Genomic DNA, 27,077 nt, shown 5'->3' on the forward strand with positions numbered 1-27,077 from the left:
GAGGAAGGGCTGGATCTTTTTTCTCCCATTGCTAAAAGAATTTGTTTTCATTAGCTTAGTGAGATAATGGTTTTGTAGCTTAATAGATATATGTAGAGCTACTATAATGGTGAGCATAATTAATTGATGTTTTTAATCTCTCCTGCGGACAAGTCCTGGGGAAATTGGTATTCATAGCAGTTGAAACAAGTGTTATCCAGTGCATAAAGCACTTCCCAATAGTACATACTTAAATTCTGGTACAAGTTGTGGTGGCCAGTAGAATAGTGTATCCTTTTCCTATACATCTTTAATAATAGGCTAAATAATTATATTCTTCTTGTGGTTTCATGCTATGCTATTGGTTAACATTAAAATTGGCTGTAGTTTTTAATGAATATCTAGATTTCTGTGATTGACTTACATTTATCATTCTACTAAAATAAAATATAGGAAAATTACGTTTTATTGTATTATATAAAATATATATTTGAAAATTATTTAACTTTATATTTTGCATTCTGTGTTCATTTCTCATGCATATTTTAACTGAATGTACATTTTTCACCTAGGTCACTTTTGAAATACACAAAGAAAACCTTGCTAATATATTTAGGGAACAGCAAGGAAAAACTGATGAAGAAATAGGGCTGTGTTCTTCAACTTCAGTTCAAGCAGCCTCTGGCATTAGAAGGGATGTTAATGTTTCAGTAGGATCCCAGCAACCAGATACGAAGGATTCTCCTGTCTATCCTCATTTCACCACAAATGGTAATGAAAATTCAAGTATAGAGAAGACAAGCTCACTAGAATCTGCATCTAATATTGAACTGCAAATTACTAATGCTTCTTATGAAGAAATGAAAGCTGAGCAAGAAAATCAGGAGTTACCAGATGAAGGCACTTTGGAAGAGACACAGACAAATGAGACAAGGAATGCAGGTGATTTAGAGGTATCTTCTGACTTAATAGAAGCTGTGACTATTTCCTCTAATTCTTTTATAACAACTGGCAAAGATTCAATGACTGTCAGTGAAGTAACTGCTTCTATAAGTTCTCCTTCAGAAGAGGATGCTTCAGAAATGCCAGAATTCTTGGATAAGTCTATAGTAGAGGAAGAGGAAGACGATGATTATGTGGAACTGAAAGTAGAAGGCAGTCCTACTGAGGAAGCTAATCTACCCACAGAGCTCAAAGATAACAGTTTGTCTCCAGCTGCATCGGAAGCCAGTGAAAAACTGGACATGTTTGGTGATGATCACAAATTAGTATTTCAAGAAGGAAAACCTGCTGCTGAAAAGCAAACTGATGCTGAAACTCAAGATTCCAAAGATTCTGGAATTCAGACTATGACAGCATCAGGGTCTTCAGCGGTGTCACCAGAAACTGCTGTTTCCCAAAAAGCTGTAGAATCAGACCTTGGTCAGATGCTGGAGGAAGGGAAGAAAGCAACTAACCTCACTGGAGAAACCAGATTACTTAGTGATTGTCATGGTAGTGTCTCTGAGGCTTCTTCTTCTGAGCCAAAGATTGCCAAGTTGGATGTTTCCAGTGTTGCTACAGATACTGAGAGGCTGGAGTTGAAGGCCAGTACAAATGTGGAAACACCTCAGCCTCATCGACATGTGCTTGAGGTGATTTTATATATTATCGTCTTCAAGTATTTTTGCACTGAGTTAAAACAGAGCATGTGTATATACTTAAATTTATTTTATTTTGAATTTGGTTCACATGCTATTTGCAATTAAATAAATGCAATGAATGTGAAGATTGTATTTCAGATCGTTAGCACAGTGTTTGACAGTGACTGTGAGTTCATTAAATGACAGCTTTTATTATTATTTTTACCATAACCTCACCAAAAGTTACCACTTTGAAGGATTGGTATAATTTTAGTTTATAAAACAAATATTGGAAACACTTGCATTATACCTTTTATTTGACTAACCCAATCCTAGTACATTAGTTTTCCAGCAAACTCTAGGGCCACCTACCTGCCAGTGTATAATTTTAGTTGCCAAGCATGTGATTTAGAAGTGTCTTATGAAGTCTATAAGAGAGAGGAGCCTTTCTGAGATCTAGAGGCACAGCCTTCTCCTCTGTCTGTATCTCAGAGTGACCCATGAGACAATGCTTGGTAGCATGTTGTCATTTTCCACTTTATTCAATTCTTATCCTCTATCCCGCCTTCCTTTTTTTTGTTTTTGTTGGTTGGTTCTTCATTATGTTATCTCTGTTTTTATTCTTCATTCTAGCCACTTCATAATCCAGATGCTACTTAGGTTTTAAATACTGACTTTCTTTTAGTCTAAGGCTAAAAACTAAGAACTGTTACTTGATTCCTTTATAAAATGCTACGTAGTGGTAATGCTTAACATGGTTCCAAGCTAATTACTTTCGAATTGCGGTAGTTTCGCACTTTTGATAGCTTTGCTTACATATACTAAAATATTAATGTTATTACTCATTGATAATTTTTCTCTCTCTAATTTGGTTCTTATAGTGTCTTAAAAATGTGGTAGATGAATTGCATAGAAGCTACTAAATTATTTACATTGCTAAAGCCTCCTGCTGAAGTTGAACCTATTTTATTACTTTTTAAATTTTCTGTATTAGATATCAAGGCAACATGAGCAGCCAGGGCAAGGAATAGCACCAGATGCAGTTAATGGACAAAGGAGGGATTCCAGATCTACTATGTTTCGTATTCCTGAGTTCAACTGGTCTCAGATGCATCAACGTTTGCTCACTGATCTATTATTTTCAATAGAAACAGATATACAGATGTGGAGAAGGTTTGTCTATATGTTTATTATGGAAGATGTATATAAACCTAGTCTTGATTTTCAAAGAAATCTGTAGAAACACTTTGTAATTAATTCCAGACATTTGGTTAAAAAGTAGAATAGAAATTATTCTGTGGTAGGGTTTTACTGAATTAACTTTTATTCTCCATTATAAAATGGAATCCGTATCTGGATTACAAAATGTGAAAAGTAGAGATTTCTCTTTTAAAAAATCTGTCGTAGATTTCCTGTAGCAATTTTATGACATGGAATTCACCAGAAGGTAGGTCTATCAAGCTGGTTTATTACTAGAAGTATTAAAAAATAATTGGTATAGGCTGGGCGCAGTTGATCAAGCCTGTAATCCCAGCACTCTGGGAGGCTGATGCGGGCGGATCACAAGGTCAAGAGATTCAGACCATCGTGGCTAACAAGGTGAAACCCTGTCTCTACTAAAAATACAAAATTAGCTAGGAGTGGTGGTGGGCGCCTGTAGTGCCAGCTACTCGGGAGGCTGAGGCAGGAGAATGATGTGATGAACCCGAGAGGTGGAGCTTGCAGTGAGCCGAGATTGTGCCACTGCACTCCAGCCTGGGCAACAGAGCGAGACTCTGTCTCAAAAAACAAAAAATTGGTATAACATTATCAGTATTTCCAGTGTATTTTTAGCCTTAAAAAAATCTGTGTACTTCAAATTATCCTCCATTGTATGATTTATGATTTTAAAGGTACCTAATTTATTTCTTTTTATTTGTGTAAGATTCTTGTTATGTTTAAAAGCATTTTATAGGCATTGCAGAAGACTATTCATTTTTAATAGCACATTTACCACTATTTACCTCATTATTTTTGTCACATGATTTCTTAGTTTTGTTCCTAGTTAGGATAATTTTCTTCAACTTTTGATATCCAGTGTAAAATGAATAGTATTTATGTTTCAGCACTGAAGGAGGGCATGGATAGTAGCTTCTGATATGGAATGGTCTGTTTCTTCTGAAGAAGTATACACCCCCCAAATGCCTGCTGCATCATCTTCCTTCAGTTTTCAAGATGAAACAAAAGCACCTTCTTATCTTCCCTCAAGTAGGCAAACTGTGATTTCCTTCCTTTAGCTTTATCAGTAAACATCATTTATCTTTGGACAGCCATTCAACAAAGACAGTTATGGACTTCGTGAATAGCAGTGATAATGTCATCTTTGTACACAACACAATTCATCTCATCTCTCAAGTGATGGACAATATGGTCATGGCTTGTGGGGGTATACTGCCATTGCTTTCAGCTGCTACATCGGCTACAGTAAGCACTTAATTACTATATAAAATTGGTGTGAAAACATAAGTGTTATGCAACTTTATTGACTAAAACTTATATGTGGTGGTTACTATGCATCATAGGTGCTATAAATAAAAAACAATAGGATCTTTTACTTGAGAGGACCTTAGAATCTGTTCTAGTAATGAAAGAACTAGAGAGAATGTTGATTCCCTAAGTATGAGTCAGCTAGTGAAGAATATGGTTCATGATGTTTCACCTGCATGTTTCTGTTGCTCCTCCTCATCCCCTGCCCTTTTTAGATGAAATAAGAAGTATAAATCACTCTGTGTTACTAGGTTTCTGAAAGTCTGACTTCTTATACAATTTATAAAATTTAGGACTATATCTGGTAAAATTATTTTTTTTCAGAATATATATATATATATAAATGTCAAACTGTATTCTTTACAGCATGAACTGGAAAATATTGAACCTACTCAAGGCCTTTCAATAGAAGCCTCTGTGACATTTTTGCAGAGGCTAATTAGCCTTGTGGATGTGCTTATATTTGCAAGTTCTCTTGGCTTTACTGAAATTGAAGCTGAAAAAAGTATGTCATCTGGAGGAATTTTGCGGCAGTGTCTCCGACTAGGTGAGCTGTTAAAAACCGTTGGGAATTTACTAAAAGAAATTTTCAGTAATTCAGAGATGACACTGAAAATTATCCATCTTCTGTTGGTGAGAAAATATGTGTTAGCTAATTTGTCGTATGTTACTTTTTAATGTACCTTTTAATGTACATAGTAGTAGTTGGTAGGTTGGATGGGGAAGAAGGAGGATGTATTTTGAAAAATTTACTAAGGTGATTTTGGTCAGGAGTTTCCGCTCTCCCCTGTCCTTTTAATTTTTATTATTTTTTCTTTTTTCTCCCTGAGATGGTGGTTCTGCTTTGTTGCCAAGGCTAGTGTCAAAATCCTGGGCTCAAGTGATCCCACCTCCTCATCCTTCCTAGTAGCTGGAATTAGAGGTGCTCCCCTATCTCATTTTGCTCTAAAGTAGTGCTTCTGAAATTTTAAGGAGATACATAAACGTAAGATGATTAAAAAACACAAGGTGATTCATAAATTTGATGATCTTGTTAAAATGCAGATTAGATTATATAGGTCTAGGCTGGGTGTGGTGGCTCACACCTGTAATCCCAGCACTTTGGGAGGCCAAGGTGAGCAGATCACCTGAGGTCAGGAATTCGAGACCAGCCTGGCCAACATGGTGAAACCCGTCTTTACTACAAATACAAAAATTAACCAGGTGTGGTGGTGCACACTTGTAATCCCAGCTACTTGGGAGGCTGAGGCAGCAGAATCACTTGAATCTGGGAGGTGGAGATTGCAGTGAGCCAATCTGGGAGGTGGAGATTGCAGTGAGCCAGGATCGTGCACTGCAGCCTGGGCAACTTAGCAGGACTCTGTCCCAAAAAGGAAAGGTTATAGAAGTCTAGGGTGAGGCCTAAAATTGACTACCAAGTCCCAGGTGATGTTGATGCTGCTTCTCTTACAAACACACTTGAATAACAATATTAGAAACTAGCATCATTCAAGTACAGCCTTTATACAAAAAAGCTGTGGTAATTTGTTAAAGCAGTTAATAAAATCATGAAATCTCTCTTCTCTTCCTCCTGGAAACACTTCTTCCCTAGGTAAAAGTAGAAAACATGAAATGACTTTTAGTGTTAACTGGACTTCTTAGGTGAAACAAAAAGGAAAAAAACAAAACTTTTTTTGCGTAACTTTCTATATAGTTGTAAATACCGAGACTTTGTTAAATGATTTGATTATTAAATGAAGAGAAAGTGGTGAGGAGAGAAGTCACAAAAAATGGAAGCAAACCATTAGGAGCCATGGTCATATGAAGAGATAAAGCACCTATGAAAACATACATGGAAGTGGAAAATCTAGTTAATGATGTATTTTTCATATTTAGCAAGAATATCTGTTACATAAACTAATGTATACCTGTGCTTTTCACCACAAGTATAATTTTTACTCAAAATGCTATTCAAAGTATTTAATAGTATTTAGTTTAAATGTAAAATTCCAAGTATTTTATATTTAATAATCAATGGTATATCCAGCTATTCTAAATAACTTGGAATAACAATCTATAGATAGTTGTTTTAAAATTTAAGAGACATTCTAATTGTGAGCATAACAAAAGCCATCATTTATTGACTATTGTCATTTGTCATTGTTGATTTTCTTTCTTTTTTTTTTTTTTGAGACAGAGTCTGGCTCTGTCGCCCAGGCTGGAGTGCAGTGGCCGGACCTCAGCTCATTGCAAGCTCCGCCTCCCGGGTTTACGCCATTCTCCTGCCTCAGCCTCCTGAGTAGCTGGGACTACAGGCGCCCTCCACCTCGCCCGGCTAGTTTTTTGTATTTTTTTAGTAGAGACGGGGTTTCACCGTGTTAGCCAGGATGGTCTCGATCTCCTGACCTCGTGATCCGCCCGTCTCGGCCGCCCAAAGCGCTGGGATTACAGGCGTGAGCCACTGCGCCCGGCAATTGTTGATTTTCACGGTGACAATTTTGTCCTTTTTATTCATGAGGAAATTGAAGATAAAAGAAATTGGGAAACTTACCTATAGCTGAAAAGCTCTAATTGGTGAAGGTAGAATTTCAGTACTATACTTTTGTCTAACTAGTGCTCCTACTCTTTCTATTGTAGTATATACTTCTTTAATCTTTCTATTAGTATACTTCTTTATTAGTATTATAATTAAAATATTTAGACTTTATTGCTCCACGTGTGCCATTTTCAAAGCCTTTTCAATTTCCTAGAAAGAGTACATTTCTAGAAGTAAAAGTACAAGGCTATACTAGCAAAGCTTTACTCAAGAATAATCAGATTCAGAGGCTAGGGAAATACTCTTTGTTCCTAGTTTTTCATAGCCATGGAAAGAATTAAAAGATAATTTAATCTACCCCAGTACAGTCTGTTCTATATATGGAAATGAGACTTAAAAATGACTTGTCCAAGATCATTTAGTAGAGTATAGTAAGCAAAGTAACAGTCCAAACATGTGATATCATTTTTTAAAAAATTGTATAAATTTGTGGGGTACAAGTACAATTTTGTTACATACATGGATTGCTTAGTGGTGAAGTTAGGGCTTTTAGGGTATCCATCACATGAATAATATACGTTGTTCTCTCTCCCTCTTCCTCTTTCTTTCTTTCTTCTTTTTTTTGACATGGAGCCTTACTCTGTCGCCAGGCTGGAGTGCAGTGGCAAGATCTCGGCTCACTGCAATCTCTGCCTTCTGGGTTCAAGTGAGTCCCCTATCTCAGCCTCCTGAGTAGCTGGGACTACTTCACACCCAGCTAATTCTTTTTTTTTTTTTTTTGAGATGGAGTCTCGCTCTGTTGCCCAGGCTGGAGTGCACTGGCTGGATCTCAGCTCACTGCAAGCTCCACCTCCCGGGTTTACGCCATTCTCCTGCCTCAGTCTCCCGAGTAGCTGGGACTACAGGCGCCCGCCACCTTGTCCGGCTAGTTTTTTGTATTTTTTAATAGAGACGGGGTTTCACCGTGTTAGCCAGGATGGTCTCGATCTCCTGACCTCGTCATCCACCCGTCTCGGCCTCCCAAAGTGCTGGGATTACAGGCTTGAGCCACCGCGCCCGGCCACACCCAGCTAATTATTTGCATTTTTAGTAGAGACGGGGTTTCACCCTGTGGGCCAGGGTGGTCTGGATCTCCTGACCTCGTGATCCACCCGCCTCGGCCTCCCAAAGTGCTGGGATTACAGGTGTGAGCCCCATGCCCAGCCTGAGTCTCCATTTTCAATCATTATACTCCCCACATCCGTGTGTGCACACTATTTAGCTCCCACTTATAAGTGAGAACATACAATATTTGTCTTTCTATGTCTGACTTGTTTCACTTAAGATAATGATCTCCACTTCCATCCATATTGCTGCAAAACACATTTCTTTCTTTCTTTTTTGTGGCTGAATAGTATTTCATTGTGTATATATACCACATTTTTTTATCTAGTTATCTGTTGATGGACACTGGTGTCCTCATTCCTGTTGTTTCCTGAGTTTGGGGTTAGAAGTTAGGATGGCAACAATAAGAATAACTGATTCAAACCAGGAAATGAGGTGTGATTTTTAACTTTGTAGTACAGATCCAAATTTGATTTTATGCAACTTGTGAAAAAGATTGTATGGAAAGTATTTCCTGGGTCTGATAGCAAATTTGACAAAGTAAAATATTTCTTGGGTCTGATACCAAATTTGACAAAGTTGTATTCCCGATTCTGTCTTCCCTCCACTTGTTCCCTCCTTCCTTTCTTTCAACTTTTATTGCTCTCTTTGGGCACCTTTCAGAACACTTTCTTTCTAAATTCTCATGCCTGCTAGCCATGTGATACACCAGTGATTCTCTGTGAAGTCCTCACTTAAGTTTGCTATTTTGTTCCTAATTTGCTCTCGCTCCTTTGCTCAGTTTAAGTACCTTGAGTGCTACAGATTTGGAGGGAATTTAAATGATTACATGGTATCAAGCAATTCATAGTGAAGGGTACATGATGTAATTCATCATTTAAAATCCAAAAATTAATTTCTAATTAATCTAACTGCCTGATTTGTGGGAGCCTTAGGTAATTTTAGACTGTATATTAATCAAATTCCTTTTCCTGTCTCCCAGTTTCTAAGCAGTTTTAATGAAAGCTAGTAAATGCTGGACCCTATAGAGCTTCTTAGAAAAGCTATATCCCCTATCAGTCTCAATTAATATGCTGTAATGATACAATATAAGAAAAACCTCAAAGTTTCTGGTTTAACTAATTTACTTTAATGATGGTGGTAGAAGATTATTACCTAGACTAGTTCATGGTAATGTGCTTTGTTCCCTATTTTTTTCCATTTATTTCAATTCTTTTATTCTCCATCCTTTTCTTAATAAAAGATTGTCCCAGCTAGCTTAGTTGAGATCTAAGAAACAGTAGCCTATTTTTAAGATTCCTGAACTGATTTCCTTTCAGCAAACCCTAAAGGTTTAGACCACTGGGCCATGCTGCCTCCCTAAAGCTTAACTGGGCCATAGCATGGAAGCTAACAATATCAGACAGCCAACACTAGGCGATAAAGTCTAGGGACATTTTACGAATAAGCTGAATGTCATCTGTTTTGAATAAAATCTTATGTAAATCATATCGTGTAGTTGATGTTTTTCACTTCTATAATCTTAAATATTAACTTATCTTTCCTAATCTTTTCCTTAAAATAAATTACAGTTTGTGCCGTAGCAGTAAGGAATTGTTTGGAGTGTCAACAGCATTCACAACTGAAAACTAGGGGAGATAAAGCCTTGAAAACAATACATAGCCTTATTCCCTTAGGGAAATCTGCAGCGAAGGTAAGTATACAGATTAATTAATTTTCAAAAAGCATACTCCTATTTTACAATTAAGATTTTTATTTGCTCATTTCAACATAAAGTTAAATAAGTCTGGCAGAGATTAAAATAGTTACTTTAGGCCTGGACATAACATTCAAATATTTGTGTTTAAATATACAATAAAGATTTGTTTATACTTAATCTTGTCTCCTTTTCCCGATGTTTACTTTTCTTGTTTCTGTGATGCTTTTTTCTTCAAATATGTCATTTTTTCCTGTATGCCATCTTTCTCCACCTCTCTCCCCAACCCCTCAAAGGAGAAAGAAGCATACACACAAAGTGGGGAAAGGAATGCTATAACTTTGCTTTTCTGGTTCTTGGAATACTGTGTTTATTTTTAAAGTATATCTGTGTAATGTGTATATGTGTATATATATACATTTTTTAAAAAATCTTAAATAGAGTCCGGTGGACATTGTGACTGGCGGTATATCTCCAGTAAGAGATCTTGACAAACTTCTACAGGACATGGATATTAATCGACTAAGGGCAGTTGTTTTCAGAGACATAGTAAGTTACAATATTTCTTTCACGTTCTCTCTTAACTGTTGCATATTTCCTCTTAGGCCTAATATATTGAGATTAAAAATTCTTTGTGATATCAAATAGTGTAACAGAGATAGAAAGGTCTAGAAACCAGTTCTTTTGACAGTGATTTTAGAAACAATGACAAGATTAGAAAGGATAGTTTATGTAAAGGGAGCTAGTAGATCAGTGTAATGATATTAAAAGGAATAATGCATTATTACATAGTCAGCAGTCTAAGTACTATACATGTATTCATTAAGTCCAACAACTTCTTGAGCTGTACTATTGTAATTTCCATTTTATAGATGAATAATCTGAGGCACATAGAGCTTGAGTAACATCTCTAAGCTAATGTTGATAAACAGTGATAAAATCAGGATTCGAACCTACCAGTCCTAATTCTAAAATTGATGCTCTGAATGTAATAAAATATTCAACTTCTGAGTGGCATGTTATTTTACTGAATATTGGATATTTTTTCCTCAAAGGTATACTAATGTGATAAAAAGGTGCATGATGAAATTTTGCTCTCAGTTTGGTGTTTCTGATTTTCTAAAGATGAAAACAGTTTTGTTTCAGCTGATTTTGATAGAAAACATTGCTAATTCTTATGTAGAAAATTTAAAGTCATATAGAAAATATAAAGATGGAAGTAAAATTAATTTGTAATTGCACTCGTCAGCATTTGGAATATTATCATTAGTAAATATTAGTTGAACACTTACTATATGTTTTACATGTATATTTCTTATAAACTTTCTAACCTCAATTTTTCTTTTTCCCCTCCTTTTTTTTTTTCAATAGTTTGGTTCTCTTTAGTTCTTGACTAGGTTTTTATACACATGTAGAATTTGGAGTATTATCACTACTTAATAGTATTGAATACTTACTGTGTATTAAACATAATACTGGATACTCTTATCAGGGGTCCCCAACCCCCAGACCACTGATATGCACTTAGGCTGCACAGCAGGAGGTGAGGTGAGCAGAGGGTGAGGAGTGAATCTGAGCTCCGCCTCCTGTCAGATCAGCAGGAGCATTAGATTCTTATAGGAGCATGAACCCTATTGTGAACTGTGCATGCGACAGATCTTGGTTGTGCGTTCCTTATGAGAATCTAGTTATAAATGTAATGCACTTGAATCATCCTGAAACCATACCCCCTACCCCCACCCCACCTCTTACCCCCCACAGGTCCATGGAATAATTGTCTTCTGTGAAACCAGTCCCTTGTGCCAAAAAGGTTGGGGACCGCTGCTGTATATGTATGTTTAATTCTCACAATAATTCTGTGAGGGAATTAGCAATATTGAAGTAATGTGCTTAAGATTATACAATTAGTAAGAGGTGAAAGTGAGTTTAGGACTTAGGGAATTTGACTCTTGAAATTTTGATCTTAACTAAAAGGCTGTACTACCTTCTTAGATCTCAGTTCTCTAGTAGCTGTTATTATTCCTTTAATTAAGAAGGCATCAACTTTTTTTCCCCCTGGAATCCTTTGAATGTGATCAATTTGAGGACCAAATGTTGCTGTTTTCTCCTCTGTTCACTTGTTTCCCATTGGGCAGGTTCTGAGTCTGTTGTCCATAACTTTATATTTCCTAGAATGATCTTTAAAAATCTAGAATAGAATTAGCCACATGTGGTAGCACATGCCTCTAGTCCTAGTTACTTGGGAGGCTGAGTTGGGGAGGATCGCTGGAGCCTAGGAGGTCAAGGTTACTGTGAGCTGTGATTGTGTCACTACACTCCAGCCTGGGCGACAGAGCAAGACCCTGTCTCTTAAACAAACAAACAAACTGGAATAGATGATGTTACTATTTTTCTTTCAGAATTCTCTAATACCATCTTTTAGTGGTTAAATGGAATCCGAACTCTTCACAGTGCCTCTGGATGATTTGGCTCTTGTAAAACCTTCTAACCAGTTATTATATTACAATATTCTCCAAACAGAATTAGAATATCTCTTTTACTACATGATTACTGAAAGTGATAAATAATTTTAAGTATTTTGTGATTATAAAAGTTATATAATCACCTTATAGGAGTTTTAGAAAAAAAGAAAACACTATATTTTACATGCTAGAGTTTAGCCTCTTTAGGGAAAAAAGGGAACCTTTGATGAAAAAGGAAATGACTGGCCGGGCGCAGTGGCTCAGGCCTGTAATCCCAGCACTTTGGGAGACTGAAGCGGGCGGATGACAAGGTCAGGAGATCGAGACCATCCTGGCTAACACGGTGAAACCCCGTCTCTACTAAAAAATACAAAAAACTAGCCGGGCGAGGTGGCGGGTGCCTGTAATCCCAGCTACTCGGGAGGCTGAGGCAGGAGAATGGCGTAAACCCGGGAGGTGGAGCTTGCAGTGAGCTGAGATCCGGTCACTGTGCTCTGCCTGGGCAACAGAGTGAGATTCCGTCTCAAAAAAAATAAATAAATAAATAAAAATAAAAATAAATAAGTAAAATAAAATAAAAAAATTTAAAAAATAGAAAGAAAAAAGGAAATGACCTAAGATCGAGGACATAAAGAAATTTCTACCTTGAGGTTAAGAGCTAAGGTTTTTAATCACCCTAATCTGAGTTCAGATTTGCTTTTTTACATACTATATATCCTTAAGTAAGTTGCTTCTCTAAGCCTTATCTTGTTCAAGTTTGCTAATAAAAATATATGTGAAATACATAGCACAGTGCCTGGCATACAGTAAATATTCAATAAATGACAGCTACAATGGAAAGCAAATTTATTTCAGGAGTTAGGATTTAAATGTAAAAGATTTATGGGATATTTTTTATTTGAGGCCAAAAATCGGGCATATACTGTAAAGTTCATGTGGTAGTTAGTAAACATTGAACATATTAATGGGCTAAATAAGGATTTAGATTGGCATAACTAATTTATAACGGACTAAGAAGTTAAGGACAAGTAAATTATTTGTCTGCATTTTGAATATTAATGTCATTAGCAGCAGTTATTAGATGGCAGAATTGTGTGGCAGAAGAACATGGCTATGCCTAGAGAAAAGGGGTGGTTTATAAAAAAGACAAATGAACCTTTATTTTTTTCAACAGACTAAGAAGTCATTACACATGAACCTGCAAAATACCATACATTTTGTCAGATCATGGATTACAAATATGTTGAAGAATTGCATCAAGTGGATATGTTCAAATCGAGCCTATCTTCTGTTTCTCTGAAACTGATTATATCCAAATTTTTTGACATTAAGTATTAACTGTTAGTCTCATTAGTTTTACCATTAGTTTCCATTTACAGACATGCCTTATTTTATTGTGCTTTGCTATTGCACATTGCTGATTACTGGATTTTTTACAAATTGATGCTGTTTGGCAACTCTGTGTCGAGCTAGTCTATCTGTGCTATTCATCCAACAGCATGTGCTTACTTTATGTCTTTATATCATATATTGGTAATTCTTACAATATTTCAAACCTTTTCATTATTATTATTTATCTGTTATGGTGATCTGTCATCAGTGATCTTTGCTGGTACTATTGTAATTGTCTTGGGGCACCACAAATCACACCCATTTAAGACAGTCTTAAAACTTATTACAACTTAATAAATATCTGAGTGTGCTACGAACTGGCCATTCCCATCTCTCCTCCTCTCCTTGGGAGGGGCCATTCCCCTGTCTCTCTATTCCCTGAAACACAGCAATATTGCAGTGAGGTCAATTAATAGCCCTACATTGGCCTCTCATGTCTCTCACTTTAAATAAAATGCTAGAAATGATTATGCTTAGTGAGGATGATATATCAAAAGCTGATACAGGCCAAAAGCTGGGCTTCTTGTGCCAAACGTTTAGCCAAGTTGTGAATACAAATGCAAAGTTCTTAAAGGAAATTAAAAGTAAACGATTACTCCAGTTAGCAAATGACTGATAAGAAGTAAAACAGCTTTATACTGTTAAGTTGAAGAAAGGTTTAGTGGTCTGTATAAAAGATCAAACCAGCCACACTGTTTGCTTAGGCCAAAGCCTGTTTCAGACAAGGCTCTAACTCTCTTCAATTCTGTAAAGGCCGAGAGAAGTGAGGAAGCTGCAGAAGAAAAGTGAAGCTAGCAGAGGTTGGTTCATAAAGTTTAAGGAAAGAAGCCGTCTCCATAACAGAAAAGTACAAGGTGAAGCACTAAGTTCAGAAGAGCTAGCTAAGAAAGGGATGAAGGTAGCTACTAAGCAACAGATTTTCACTGTGGACAAAACACCTTTTATTGGAAGAAGATACCATCCTACAACATTCCTAGCTACCAGGAAGTCAATGCCTGGCTTCAGTGTTACCAAGGACAGGCTGATTCTCTTGTTAGGGACTAATACAGCTGGTGACTTTAAGTTAAAGCCAATGCACATTTATCATTCTGAAAATCCTGGGACCCTTAAGAGTTATGCCAAATCTACTCTGCCTGCGCTCTATAAATGGAATGGCAAAGCCTGGGTAATAGTGCATCTGTTTACAGCATGGCTTACTGAATGTTGTAAGCCCACTATTGAGACCTGTTTGAAGAAAAGAGTCTTTTCAAATTATTACTGCTCATTGATAATAAACCTGGTCACCCAAGAGCTCTGATCAGATATACAAGGAGATTCATGTTATTTTCATGCTTGTTAGTGAAATATTCATTTTGCAGTTTATGGATTAAGAGTCATTTGACTTACTATTTAAGAAATACTTCGTCTTATTATTTAATACATAAATTTTATTAGACTGTAGCTGCTATAGATAGTAATTCCTTTGATGGATCTGGGCAAAGTAAATGGAAAATCTTCTGGAATTCATCCACTATCGTAGATACCATGAAGAACCCATGTGATTCACGGGAAGAAATCCACATATCAGTGTTAACAGGAGTTTGGAAGAAATTGATTCCAATTCTCATGGATGACTTTGAGGAGTTCATGATTTCCATGGAGGAAGTCACTGCTGATGTGGTGGAAATAGCAAGAGAATCAGAAAGAGAAGCAGAGCCTAAACATGTGATTGAATTGCTACAATCTCATGATAATACTCCAACAAATGAAGAGTTGCTTCCTATGGATAAGCAAAGAAAGTGGTTTCCTGCAGTGGAATCCACTCATGATGAAGATACTGTGAACATTGTTGAAATGATAAAGGATTTAGAATATTACCTAAATGTGTTTGATAAAGCATTAGTAGGGTTCAATCCTGTGAGTAAAATGATATCAAACAGCATTGCTTGCTACAGAAAAATCTTTTGTGAAAAAAAGATTCAGTTACTGTGGCAAAGTTTGTTGTCTTATTTTAAGAGATTGCTGCAGTTACCACCCTCACCCATCAGTCAACATCCATGAACATGGAGACACAACCTTCTACTAGCAAAAAGATTGTAACTCACTGAAGGGTCAGATAATTGTTAGCATTTTTAAGCAATAAAGTATTTTAAATGAAGGTATGTGCATTTTTGTTTTAGATATAATGCTGTTGTACAATTAATAGATTACAGTGTAGTGTAAATGTAACTTTTATATACACTCGGCAACCAAAATATTTGTGTGACTCACTTTATTGTGATAGCCACTTTACTGCAGTGGTCCGGAACTAAACCTGTGGTATCTCCATGGTATGCCTGTATTCATATCTGATAGGGAACAGTGTTCTTCATGTTCTTATTTTAAATTTTAAATTTACCTTCTACTTGAGCCTTTGCTTTTCAGAGTTTGATGCATAACCTTGAGTTTTTTCTTTAAATTAACAAGTTCAAACCTATTTGGGAAAGTTCGTAGAATAGTGATGTGTGTAGGTTCTCCTTGAAGATGGGGAATTTGACTAGATGAAGAGGTCAGTGATATACAGATACATAGGTGACCGGTAGAGCTAGAATGGAGCCTAGGCCCTTCAAGAGGTCAGTCTAATTTGTCTACTTTCTCATACTTTATTTTTAATCCTGATACATAATTGTTTGTACTGTTTAAAATACTCTCAAAAATTTCTTTGTGGTCAGGTGTGGGAGCTCACACCTATAATCCCAGTGCTTTGGGAGGCCAAGTCAGGAGGATTGCTTGAGGCTAGGAGTTGGAGACCAGCCTGAGCTACATAACAAGAACCTGTCTCTTCAAGAAATTAAAAAACAAAAATTAACTGTGTGTGGTGGTGTATTCCTGTAGTCCTAGCTACTTGGGAGGCTGAGGCGAGAAGATCTCTTGAGCACGGGAGTTCAGGGGTACAGTGAGCTATGATTGTGCCATTGTACTGCAGCCTGGATGATGGAGTAGGACCCTGTCTCAAAAAAGAAAAGAAGGAATTCCTTTGACATCATATTCTGTATCTAATAGCTTCTTTTTTTTTCTCCTGCATGTTTATTTTTTAGCACTTTTATTGTGATAATTTTATGTATTTTAGCTTTTATGATTATAGATAATAACCAGTTATCCTCATATCGTCATGTATGTATGTACGTATATATGTATGTATGTATGTATGTATGTATGTATGTATGTATTGAGGTGGAGTCTTACTCACTCTGTCACCAAGACTGGAGTGCAGTGATGCGATCTCGGCTCACTGCAACCTCTGCCTCCTGGGTTCAAGCCATTCTCCCACCTCAGGCTCCTGAGTAGCTGGGATTACAGGCATGTGCCACCACACCTGGCTAATTTTTATTTTTAGTAGAGATGGGGTTTCACTATGTTGGCCAGGCTGGTCTCAAACTCCTGACCTTAAGTGATCTGCCTGGTTTGGCCCCCCAAAGTACTGGGATTACAGGTATGAGCCACTGCATCTGACTTGTTTCATGTAGTTATAATTACTATTTGTTTGATTAACATTATAGTGTGTATTAGGACATACGTCTTTAGATTGAATAATTTTTAAAAATGAGCTAGCTTCTCTCCATGTTTTGCAAGTATAAAACCTCTCATTTAAAGACATTTCTCTAAGAGTCTTTGCCTAATGTTTGCTCAAGTAAGTTTATTAATAAATTTATTATTTATATAGGTATGTCTTTGTATATTGAAAGATTTGTGAATATGTTTTGTATTTAAACGTTGTGATGTAAAATGTAATTATGTTATTTTATGGTTACATAATCAACTTATTTATTTATTTTTTCCCAGGAGGATAGCAAACAAGCTCAATTTTTAGCCTTGGCAGTAGTATACTTTATCTCTGTTCTTATGGTCTCCAAGTACAGAGACATTTTGGAACCCCAAAATGAAAGGCATAGCCAGTCATTTATGGAAACTGGCAGTGAAAATGGGAATGTATCACTCTCTGGTAAGTTTGCATTTTCTATTCCTTTGTACCAAATTTCAAATAAATGTTACTTACTTTTGATGGTTAAAATATTGATACTGGAATTTAAATCCATTTATGTGTAAATTAAGTGAGAGCATACATATATTTTTATTATTAACTAAATGTTTTGGCTTAAATATCGTGTAATTAATTGCATCTGGGATTTTTTTGTTCTTTAAATGAACCATCTAATTAAAGGTAAGTCAGAAAAAGGTATCTTATACAAGTAAAGAGTCAAAAAATTTTATTGACTTAATTTGCTGTGAAGAATCACTAACTCCTATTCTCTTACAAGAGACAGACTTATTAACAAGTAACTACAATAACTGGAGTTTTAAAAGTAGCTGCCAGTTATAAAAGTATAGTTAGTTAAGTAACTGTTGCAGTTATAGAAGTAGCTGCCACCCAAAGGAGGCAATTTATTATTCACTCGACATTCATTCAATATCTACTGGATACTTGGGTATATATTCATGACTAAAACAAAACAAAAAATCAATGTTCTTATGGAGCTTATATTCTAATGGGAGGAGATAAAAAATATGTACATGTTACAAGTAAATTGTATAGTATTTTAGAAGGTGGTAAAAGTGCTTAAAAAAAAAAGAAAAGAAAATAATAAGCAGGGTAAAAATATAAGGAATGACCAGGAGTTATTGGGTATGGATTTTTCTCTGAGGGCAATGAGAGCTCATTGGAGGGTTTTGAGAACAGGAGTTACAGTTTATGTTTTTAAAAATACCTCTGGGCTGGGCGTGGTGGCTCACGCCAGTAATCCAGCACTTTGGGAAGCTGAGGCAGCTGGATCACGTGAGGTCAGGAGTTGGAGATTAGCCTGGCCAGCACGGTAAAACCCTATCTCTACTAAAAATACAAATATTAGCCGGGCGTGGTGGTGGGTGCCTGTAATCCCAGCTACTTAGGAGGCTGAGGCAGGAGAATTGCTTGAACCCTTGAACCTGGGAGGCAAAAGTTGCAGTGAGCAGAGATCCCACTCCAGCACTCCAGCCTGGGTGACAGAGTGAGACTCCGTTTTCAAAAAAAAAAAAAAAAAGTAACTCTATATCCTGTGTAGAGGTTATAGAGGGCAAGGATAATCAGTGTCAGGTACTGCTGTTTACCACCTTACCCTGCAGTTTAGTGGCCTAAGACCACAACCATTTTCATCTTTCTTACATGATTCCTTGAGTTATATTTGGATAGGGCACAGTGGGCATGGTTTATCCCTGTTTCAGATGTTGTTTGCTGGGTCTGGAAAATCTAAGGTGACTTTTCTAATAGTGTATGTAGTGCCTCAGGTGGGATGGCTCCAAGAGCTGAGACTGACTGACTAAAACAGCTGAGCTGGGATTATATGTCTGCAGCCTTGATACTTGTTCTCAAATGAATTCCTGGTTTCCTTCATTAGTTTGGAGAGCATATCTGTCTCCATATCATCTCTCTACATGTTCTTTCCAGCAAGGTAGATCAGAAATAAGCCACACTTCTTACAGAGATGTTCAGAGATTCTGGGAATACAAGAGCTGCCAGACCTTCTTAAAATGTGGGCCAAGCACTGGCCCACTGCTGCTTTTGCCAGATCCTGTTGGTTATTGTCAGTCAAGCCTAGTCCAGCTTCAAGGGCTTATCAAGGGATGAGTACCAGGAGACATGGGGCAGTGGGATTATTGAAACAACCCTCCTCCACAACCAGTTAGGAGGATATTGCAGTAATCAGTAATCGAGGCAAGAAGTTATGGTGGGATGGATTAGGTTGGCAACTAGAGATGGTGAGAGGCAGTCAGATTCTGGATATGTCTTAGTGGTAGAAAAAACAGGATTTTAAAACATTAGCTGTGCATTGTGTGAATGAAAAGGTAGTCAAAAATGATTACAAGGTACAGTGGAGTAGATTAAAGGTGAAAGAGATTTTCAGGGAAAGATAAAAAGAGAAGAAATTCAGTTTTCAGCATGTTGAGTTTGAGATGTTTTTTAGACATGTAAGATAAGTTGTAGGGTAGCAGTTGTATTTAATAGTTTGACTTTTTTGGTGGGGGGATAGTGGTATTTAAAACTTGGAGAATGAATGATATCATGAAGGGACCAAATGTAGATAGAGAACATAAGAGGAACAAGGACTGAGCCTTGTGTCCCTCCAGCTTAAGAAATCAGGGAGAAAAAGAGGTGAGAGATGTTAAAAAGGAACAATCAGTGAGGTAGTACAAGGAAAACAAAAAGAGAATGGTGTCCTGCAAGCTGAGGAAAGGAAGCATTGTCTAGTTGGAGGGAATAATTAGCTGCTGCTGTTATGTGAAGTCCTGTTAGGACTGAAAACTGACCATTGGAGTTAGCAAGATGAAGATTTTTTGGTGACCTTGATAAGACCATTTTTGCAAGAATGGGTTGAAACCCTGATTAAAGGGAGTGAGAATTAAATAGAAAAGGAGGCATTCCTCGTTGAACTGGATTTTAAGGATCATTGAATTATTTATGCTTGTAGAAGAGGTAACAAGTTTTCCAGCTGCAGTAACCATGTTTGAGGTAGAGCTTTTTATTTTATCCTAAAGATTGTGGACTTGGGCCAGGCGTGGTGGTGCATGCCTGTAATCCTAGCACTTTGGGAGGCCTAGGCTGGTAGATTGCTTGAGCTCAGGAGTTCGAGACTAGCCTGGGCAACATGGTGAAACCTCATCTCTACAAAAAAATAGAAAAATTAGCCAGATGTGTTGGCACACACCTGGGGTCTCAGCTACTTGAGAGTCTTAGGTGGGAGGATAGCCTAGGAGGTCAAGGCTACAGTGAGCCTAGATCACAGCACTGTACTCCAGCCTGGGCAACAGACACACACACACACACACACACACACAGATTGTAGACTTTTTCTTATGGCCAATGACTTTCGACCTTGTATTGCTACCCATTACTTTAGATAATTTTTGCAAGTATTTATTTATTTTATTATACTATGTCTCTTGATAATAGGTGTATCCACTCAGTACATTTTATAGAATATGTAATTAGGTTTTACTCTTTTAGAACATGATGTATTTCATAATTCAAAACAGTAGATAGCTATTAGGATTGAATATACCTTTTAAAAATTAGTACTAAATTTTTGTTTATTTCTTCTGTTTCTGGGTGTGATATAGAAATCACACCAGCAGCATTCAGCACTTTAACTACGGCATCAGTGGAAGAATCTGAAAGCACATCATCTGCTCGAAGGAGGGACTCAGGCATTGGGGAAGAAACAGCCACTGGTTTAGGAAGCCATGTGGAAGTAACTCCTCACACAGCACCTCCTGGAGTCAGTGCAGGCCCAGATGCAATCAGCGAGGTGCTATCTACTCTTTCTTTAGAAGTCAATAAGTCTCCAGAAACCAAAAATGACAGAGGAAATGAGTTGGACACTAAGGCTACGCCGTCAGTTTCGGTTTCAAAAAATGTCAATGTGAAAGACATTCTCCGAAGCTTGGTTAACATACCAGCAGATGGAGTCACAGTGGATCCTGCCCTTCTGCCACCAGCCTGCCTTGGAGCCCTTGGTGATCTGTCTGTGGAACAACCTGTGCAGTTCAGATCTTTTGACAGGTACTGAAAATAGGTTTTCATTTTGGTATGTTTCTACATCTGACCCTTGAACAACATGGAGATTAGGGATGCTGACGCCCTGTGTAGCCAAAAATCCGCATATAACTTTTCACTCCCTCAGAACTTAACTTCCAATAGCTTATGTTGATCAGAAACTTTACTGATAACATAAACAGTTGATTCACACATATTTTGATTATTATATGTATTATATACTGGACTCTTACAGTAAAGTAAGCTAGAAAAAAAGAACATGTTATTAAGAAAATCATAAGAAAGGCCAGGTACGGTGGCTTACATCTGTAATCCCAGCATTTTGGGAGGCTGAGGTGGGTGGATCACCTGAGGTCAGGAGTTCGAGACCAGCCTGACCAACATGGTGAAACCCAGTCTCTACTAAAAATACAAAAATTAACTGGGCATGGTGGCATGTGCCTGTAATCCAGGCTACTCCGGAGGCTGAGGTAGGAGAATCGCTTGAACCTGGGAGGGGCGGAGGTTGCAATGAGCTGAGATCACACCATTGCACTCTCGCCTGGGCAACAAGAGCGAAACTCTGTCTGAAAAGAAAAAAATCATAAGAAATATGTTACTGTTCATCAGGGGAAGCAAATCATCATAAAGATCTTCATCTTTCTTGTCTTCATGTTGAGTATGCTGAGGAGGAGGAAGAGAAGAGGTTGATTTTAGTATCTCAGAGGCAGTTGAGGTAGCAGAGGTGGAGAAAGTGAAAGGGAAAGCAGGAGAGGCAGACACACTTGGTGTAAATTTACAGAAATGCATTGTAATTTCTTTCTGACCTTTTTGCTTTTTTATTTGTCTAAACATGTTTCTATGTGGTACAAACCCTTCTTTCACCATTTGCTTTAGTTTCAGTGCCTGTGTCATAGAAGGGTCCATGTCATAAAAGAAGTTAAAAGCAGTCTTGAATCATTAGAATCCTTCTGCCAGATTGTCTAATGTCAGTTCATTTTCTGGTACTGCTTCTTCTCTGTCTTTCTCATCTGATAGTGGTTTGGATATTCTTGTTTCCATCAAGTTGTTTTCCCTCTGTTGATCCCTCTGTTGTTGTGGTATCTGTTAGTTCTTCAATTTCTCCAAGATTCATATCTTGAAACCCTTCATCCCTCACCTTTTTGTCATATCTATGATCTCTCATGATTTCCTTCATTAGTTCTGTCAGAAATCCTGTGAAGTCATGCACAACACCTAGACACAGTCTTCTCTAGGAGGAATTTATTGTTTCAAACTTGATGGTTTCCACAGCTTTTTCTGTAACAATGATCTTCAGTGGTATAATCCTTCTAGACTTTTATGATGTTCTGTTGGGTTCTCTTCCATAGTGTTGACAGTTGTTTCCTAATAATACCATGTGTAATGAACCATAAAGGTCCTTGTGACCTCCTGTTCTAGAGGTGGAATTAGAGAAGTTGTGTTTGAGGGCAGTTAGACCACTTCAACACCCTCAGTGTTGAACTTATGAAGTTCTGGGTGGTCAGCGGCATTGTCCAATAGCAAAAGAACTTTAAAAGTTAATCTCTTACTGATAAGGTGATAAGGTACTTCCTGACTTTAGGGACAAAGTTTCAATGGAACCAATCCAGAAAAAGGGTTCTCGTTGGCCAGGCCTTCTTGTATAACCAACATAGTTGCAGCTGGTGTTTGTGTTTTCCTTTCATGGCTCAGGGGTTAGCAGCTTTATATTAATAGATAAGGGCAATCGTGATCATAAACCCAACTGCATTTGCACAAAACAGTAGAGTTAGCCTATCTCTTCCTGCCATAAATCCTAGTGCTCACTTCTCTTCCTTGCTAATAAGTATCCTTTGTGGCTTCCCCCACCTACCCCAAATAGGTTACTTTTGTCTGCATTAAAAACCTGATCAGGCTGATCCTTTCTCCTCAATGTTTTTCTTAATGATGTCTAGGAACTCAGCTGCTGCCTCTTGGTTGGCAGAAGCTGCTTCTCCTGTTATCTTGATCATCCTCGCTGGCATTAAATTTAGCTTTAGATTCTTCTTTAAGTTGACATATAATGACTTCAGTTTTTCTCAAATCATGTTAGAGTCTATAGGTATGCCTTTCTTATAGAAATCCTGCATCCACATAAAAGCTGCATTTTCAGTGCAAGATAAAGATATTTCACAAAAAATGCATTTTTTTTTCCCCGCCTCCTGGTGTCACTGCAGTAACAACTTTGCCAACTTCCTTTTCTTTTGCTACAGTGGTCCTTATGCTTGATTAATTTCTTTGGAAATGGCAGGCAACCACAGCTGCAGACCTCAATCTACAGTACATATCAAGCAATTCAACTTTTTCTTATAATGTCATGACTTTTCCCTGCTCCTTGGGAGCATGTCCAGTATTGCCAGTGGCACTTTGTATGAGTCCCATTATGTTATTAAAGGTTTATAGTATTGCACTAAACATGATGAAAAATATATGAGAAGTGGGAGAGATCACTTTTACTGTGATACACAGTTTACTGGAGAGGTGAACTTCCCAGTACTTTGGGAGGCTGAGGCGCGTGGATCATTTGAGGGTCAGCAGTTCGAGACTAGCCCAGCCAACATGGTGAAACCCCATCTGTACTAAAAATACAAAAAGATTATCCAGGTATGGTGGCGGGTGCCTGTAATCCCAGGTATTTGGGAGGCTGAGGCAGGAGAATCGCTTGAACCTGGGAGGTGGAGGTTGCAGTGAGCCAAAATCGCGCCATTGCACTCCAGCCTGGCCAACAAGAACAAAACTCACCCCGTCCCCCCAAAAGAAAAGAGATTAACTGTGTTCTCTGAGATGACTAGCATCACACAGCATTTTAAGTGATGCTCACAATAGTGGAGTTCAATGCAATTGTGGCAGGAAGTAGCTATGAAGTTATTATAGTAGTATAGTATGGATTAATGTTAATTTTATACAGTTATGCTGTAATAATTGACATTTACATTGTTTACATTTCTTTTAACTGCAGATGGTACCATGTACTATTTCTAAGTGTTTGTGTGTATAATTTTTGATATATTTTGACTTATTTTCATAACCTCTGAGATTTTCATTTTATGAATTTCTTTTTTTCTTTTGTCTGGATGCAGTGGCTCACACCTGTAATTCCAGCATTTTGTGGGTCTGAGGTGGGAAGATTGCTTGAGTCCAGGAATTTGAGACTAGCCCGGGCAACATGGTGAGATTTTAAAATAAAAAGATTAGCTGGGCATGGTGATGTGTGCCTGTAGTCTCAGCTACTCAGGAGGCTGAGGTGGGAGGATCACTGGAGCCCAATGAGTTTGACACTACAGTGAGTTGTTTTCATGCCACTGCACCCCAGCCTGGGTGACAGAGTAAGACCCTGTCTTAAAAAAACTTTTTAAAAATTGATGCATAATGAGTGGAATTTATTCTGGGGATGCAAGAATGTCTGAACATACACAAATTGATCAGTGTGATACATCATATCAATAGGATGGAAGACAAAAGCCATATGATCATTTCAATTGCTGCTGAAAAACATTTGATAAAATTCACTATTTCTTCATGATGAAAACCCTCAAAAAACTGCATACAGAGGGAACATACCTCAACACAATAAAAAGCCATAAACAACAGATCCACAGCTAGTATCATTTGGAACAGAGAAAAACTGAAAGCCTTTTCTCTAAGATCTGGAATGAAACAAGGATGCCCACTTTCATTACTCTTATTCAACACAGTACTGGAGGTCCTAGGTAAAGCAATCAGACAAGAGAAAGAAAGGGCATTTAAATTGGAAATGAAGAGGTCAGTTGTTTGCAGATGATATGATCTTATATTTAGAAAAACTTAAAGAGTCCGTAAAAAAGTATTATAACTGATAAATTCAGTACAGTTGCATGACAAAATTAGCATACAAAAATCAGTATCATTTCTATATGCTAACAGTGAGCAATCTGAAAAAGAGATCAAGAAAGCAATCCAATTTACAATAGCTATAAGTAAAATACCTAGGAATAAACAGCCAAAGAAGTGAAAGATCCCTCAATGACAGCTATAAAACATTGATGCAAGAAACTAAAAAGGACCCCCAAAATGAAAGATATTTCATGTTCATGGATTGGAATAATTAATAGTGTTAAAATGTTCATGCTACCCAAAGCAATCTACAGATTCAATGCAATCTATATCAAAATACCAATGACATTCTTCACAGAAATAAAAAAAAATTACTAGAAACTATATGGAACCACAGAGACTCAGAATAGCCAAAGCCATCTTGAGCAAAGAGAACAAAACTTCAAATTATGCTACAGAGCCGTGATAACCAAAACAGCATGATACTGTCATAAAAACAGATACATAGACCAATGGAACAGAATAGAGAACTCAAATAAATCCACACATCTCTTCTACAAGTGAACTAATTTTTGACAAAGGTGCCAAGAACATGCAATGGGAAAAGGACAGTCTTCTCAGTGGTACTGAGTAAACTGTATGTCCATATGCAGAAGAATGAATACCTTTATCTCTTGCTGTATACAAAAATCAGTTCAAAATGGATTAAAGACTTAAATCTATGACCTGAAACTATGAAGCTACTGAAAGAAATCATTGGAAAAACTCTCCAGGACGTTAATCTGGGGAGATTTCTTGAGTAATACCCCAAAAGCACAGGCAGTGAAAGCAAACATGGACAGATGAGATCACATCAAGCTACAGAACTTATGCATAGCAGAGAAAACAATCCACAAATTGAAGAGACAACCCACAGACTGTGGATTATATAATAACCTTATATATTCTGGTTAACTGACAAGGGTTTTAATAACCAGAATATATAAGGGACTCAACTAACTCTATAGGAAGAAATGTATTAATAATAATTTAAAAATATTACTAAATTTTAAATTAAATAATTTATCATTTAATGTTTAAATGATAACTTTAAAATTTGATAAATTTTAAATGATAACTTTAAAAATTTAATTAAAATGATAAATGATAACTTTAAAGTGATAACTGTTAGGCTAAAGATCTCAATAGACATTTCTCAAAGACATACAAATGCCAAACGATTTTATGACAAGGTGCTCAACATCATTGATCAGAGAAATGCAAATCAAAGCAATGAGATATCATCTCACTCCAGTTAAAATCGCTTATATCCAAAAGATAAGCAGTAACAAATGTTGGCAAGGATGTGGAGATAAGGGAACCTTCATATACTGTTGGTGAGAGTGTGAATTACTATGACCACTATGGGAAACAGTTTGGAGGTTCCCGAGACAACTAAAAATAGAACTAATATGTGTTTCAGCAATTTCACTGTTAGGTATATACCCCAAAGCAAGGAACTCCGTTTATTGAAGAGACATCTGCACTCCCATGTTTATTGCAGCACCATTCAAAATAGCCATGATTTGGAAGCAACTAAGTGTCTACGAACAGATGAATGGATAAAGAAAATGTGGTGTATATATACAGAATGGAATACTATTAAGTCATAAAAAATAATGAGGTCTTGTCATTTGCAACATGAATGGAAGTAGAGAACATCATTATATTAAGTGAAATAAGCCAGGCACAGAAAGACAAACTTCACATATTCTCATTCATTTTTGGGAGCTGAAAATTAAAACAGTTGAACTCCTGGAAATAGAGGGTAGAATGAGAGTTACCAAAGGCTAGAAAGGGTACTGTAGACTAGGAGGGAAGTCGACATCGTTAATGGGTGCAAAAATATAGTTAGATAGAATCAATAATATCTATTTTTTTTTAGTACAACAGAGTGATTACAGTCAACAATGATTTACTATTCAGTTAAAAAATAACTAAAAGAGTATAATTGGAATGTTTGTAGCACAAAGAAATAACTGCTTGAGGTGATGGATACCCCATTTACTCTGATATGATTATGATTGCATGCCTGTATCAAAATATTAAATGTACCCCATAAATATATACACCTATTATGTACTCATGAGATTAAAAAGAAATGAGTGATATAATTTCCCTCAATTAAATTAGCAGAGGTTTTAAAAAAATTACAGCTGTTATTTATGAGGATATGAGGAAACTTTTTTTTTTTTTTTTTTTTAAACTGTTGAGAGTGCATATTGCTACAGTTTATTGAAGGTAAATTGGCATGTTAATTAAAAATTAAAATATATAAACTTCCACTCTGGAAGTTCATACAGAAGTAATAACCAAGTATAAAATGCTTTCTGCAGGTGGAATTGCCTATTTTAGTCTGTGAAGT

General features: G+C 37.0%; 1 protein-coding gene across 1 annotated transcript in view; it reads left to right on the forward strand.

The window, feature by feature from the left end:
* The window catches only part of LRBA (LPS responsive beige-like anchor protein), a 621,489-nt gene that overhangs the window by 168,957 nt on the left and 425,455 nt on the right, over positions 1 to 27,077 (forward strand). Inside the window, exons 23-30 of the mRNA XM_017871033.1 lie at positions 552 to 1,613; positions 2,596 to 2,774; positions 3,911 to 4,064; positions 4,494 to 4,674; positions 9,318 to 9,439; positions 9,884 to 9,991; positions 17,098 to 17,257; positions 20,407 to 20,848. Of these exons, the coding sequence (XP_017726522.1) occupies positions 552 to 1,613; positions 2,596 to 2,774; positions 3,911 to 4,064; positions 4,494 to 4,674; positions 9,318 to 9,439; positions 9,884 to 9,991; positions 17,098 to 17,257; positions 20,407 to 20,848 (2,408 nt within the window). The remainder of the gene's footprint in view (positions 1 to 551; positions 1,614 to 2,595; positions 2,775 to 3,910; positions 4,065 to 4,493; positions 4,675 to 9,317; positions 9,440 to 9,883; positions 9,992 to 17,097; positions 17,258 to 20,406; positions 20,849 to 27,077) is intronic.

The sequence above is a fragment of the Rhinopithecus bieti genome, unplaced genomic scaffold (assembly GCF_001698545.2).
Source record: "Rhinopithecus bieti isolate Rb0 unplaced genomic scaffold, ASM169854v2 scaffold_3878, whole genome shotgun sequence".
Taxonomy (NCBI): domain Eukaryota; kingdom Metazoa; phylum Chordata; class Mammalia; order Primates; family Cercopithecidae; genus Rhinopithecus; species Rhinopithecus bieti.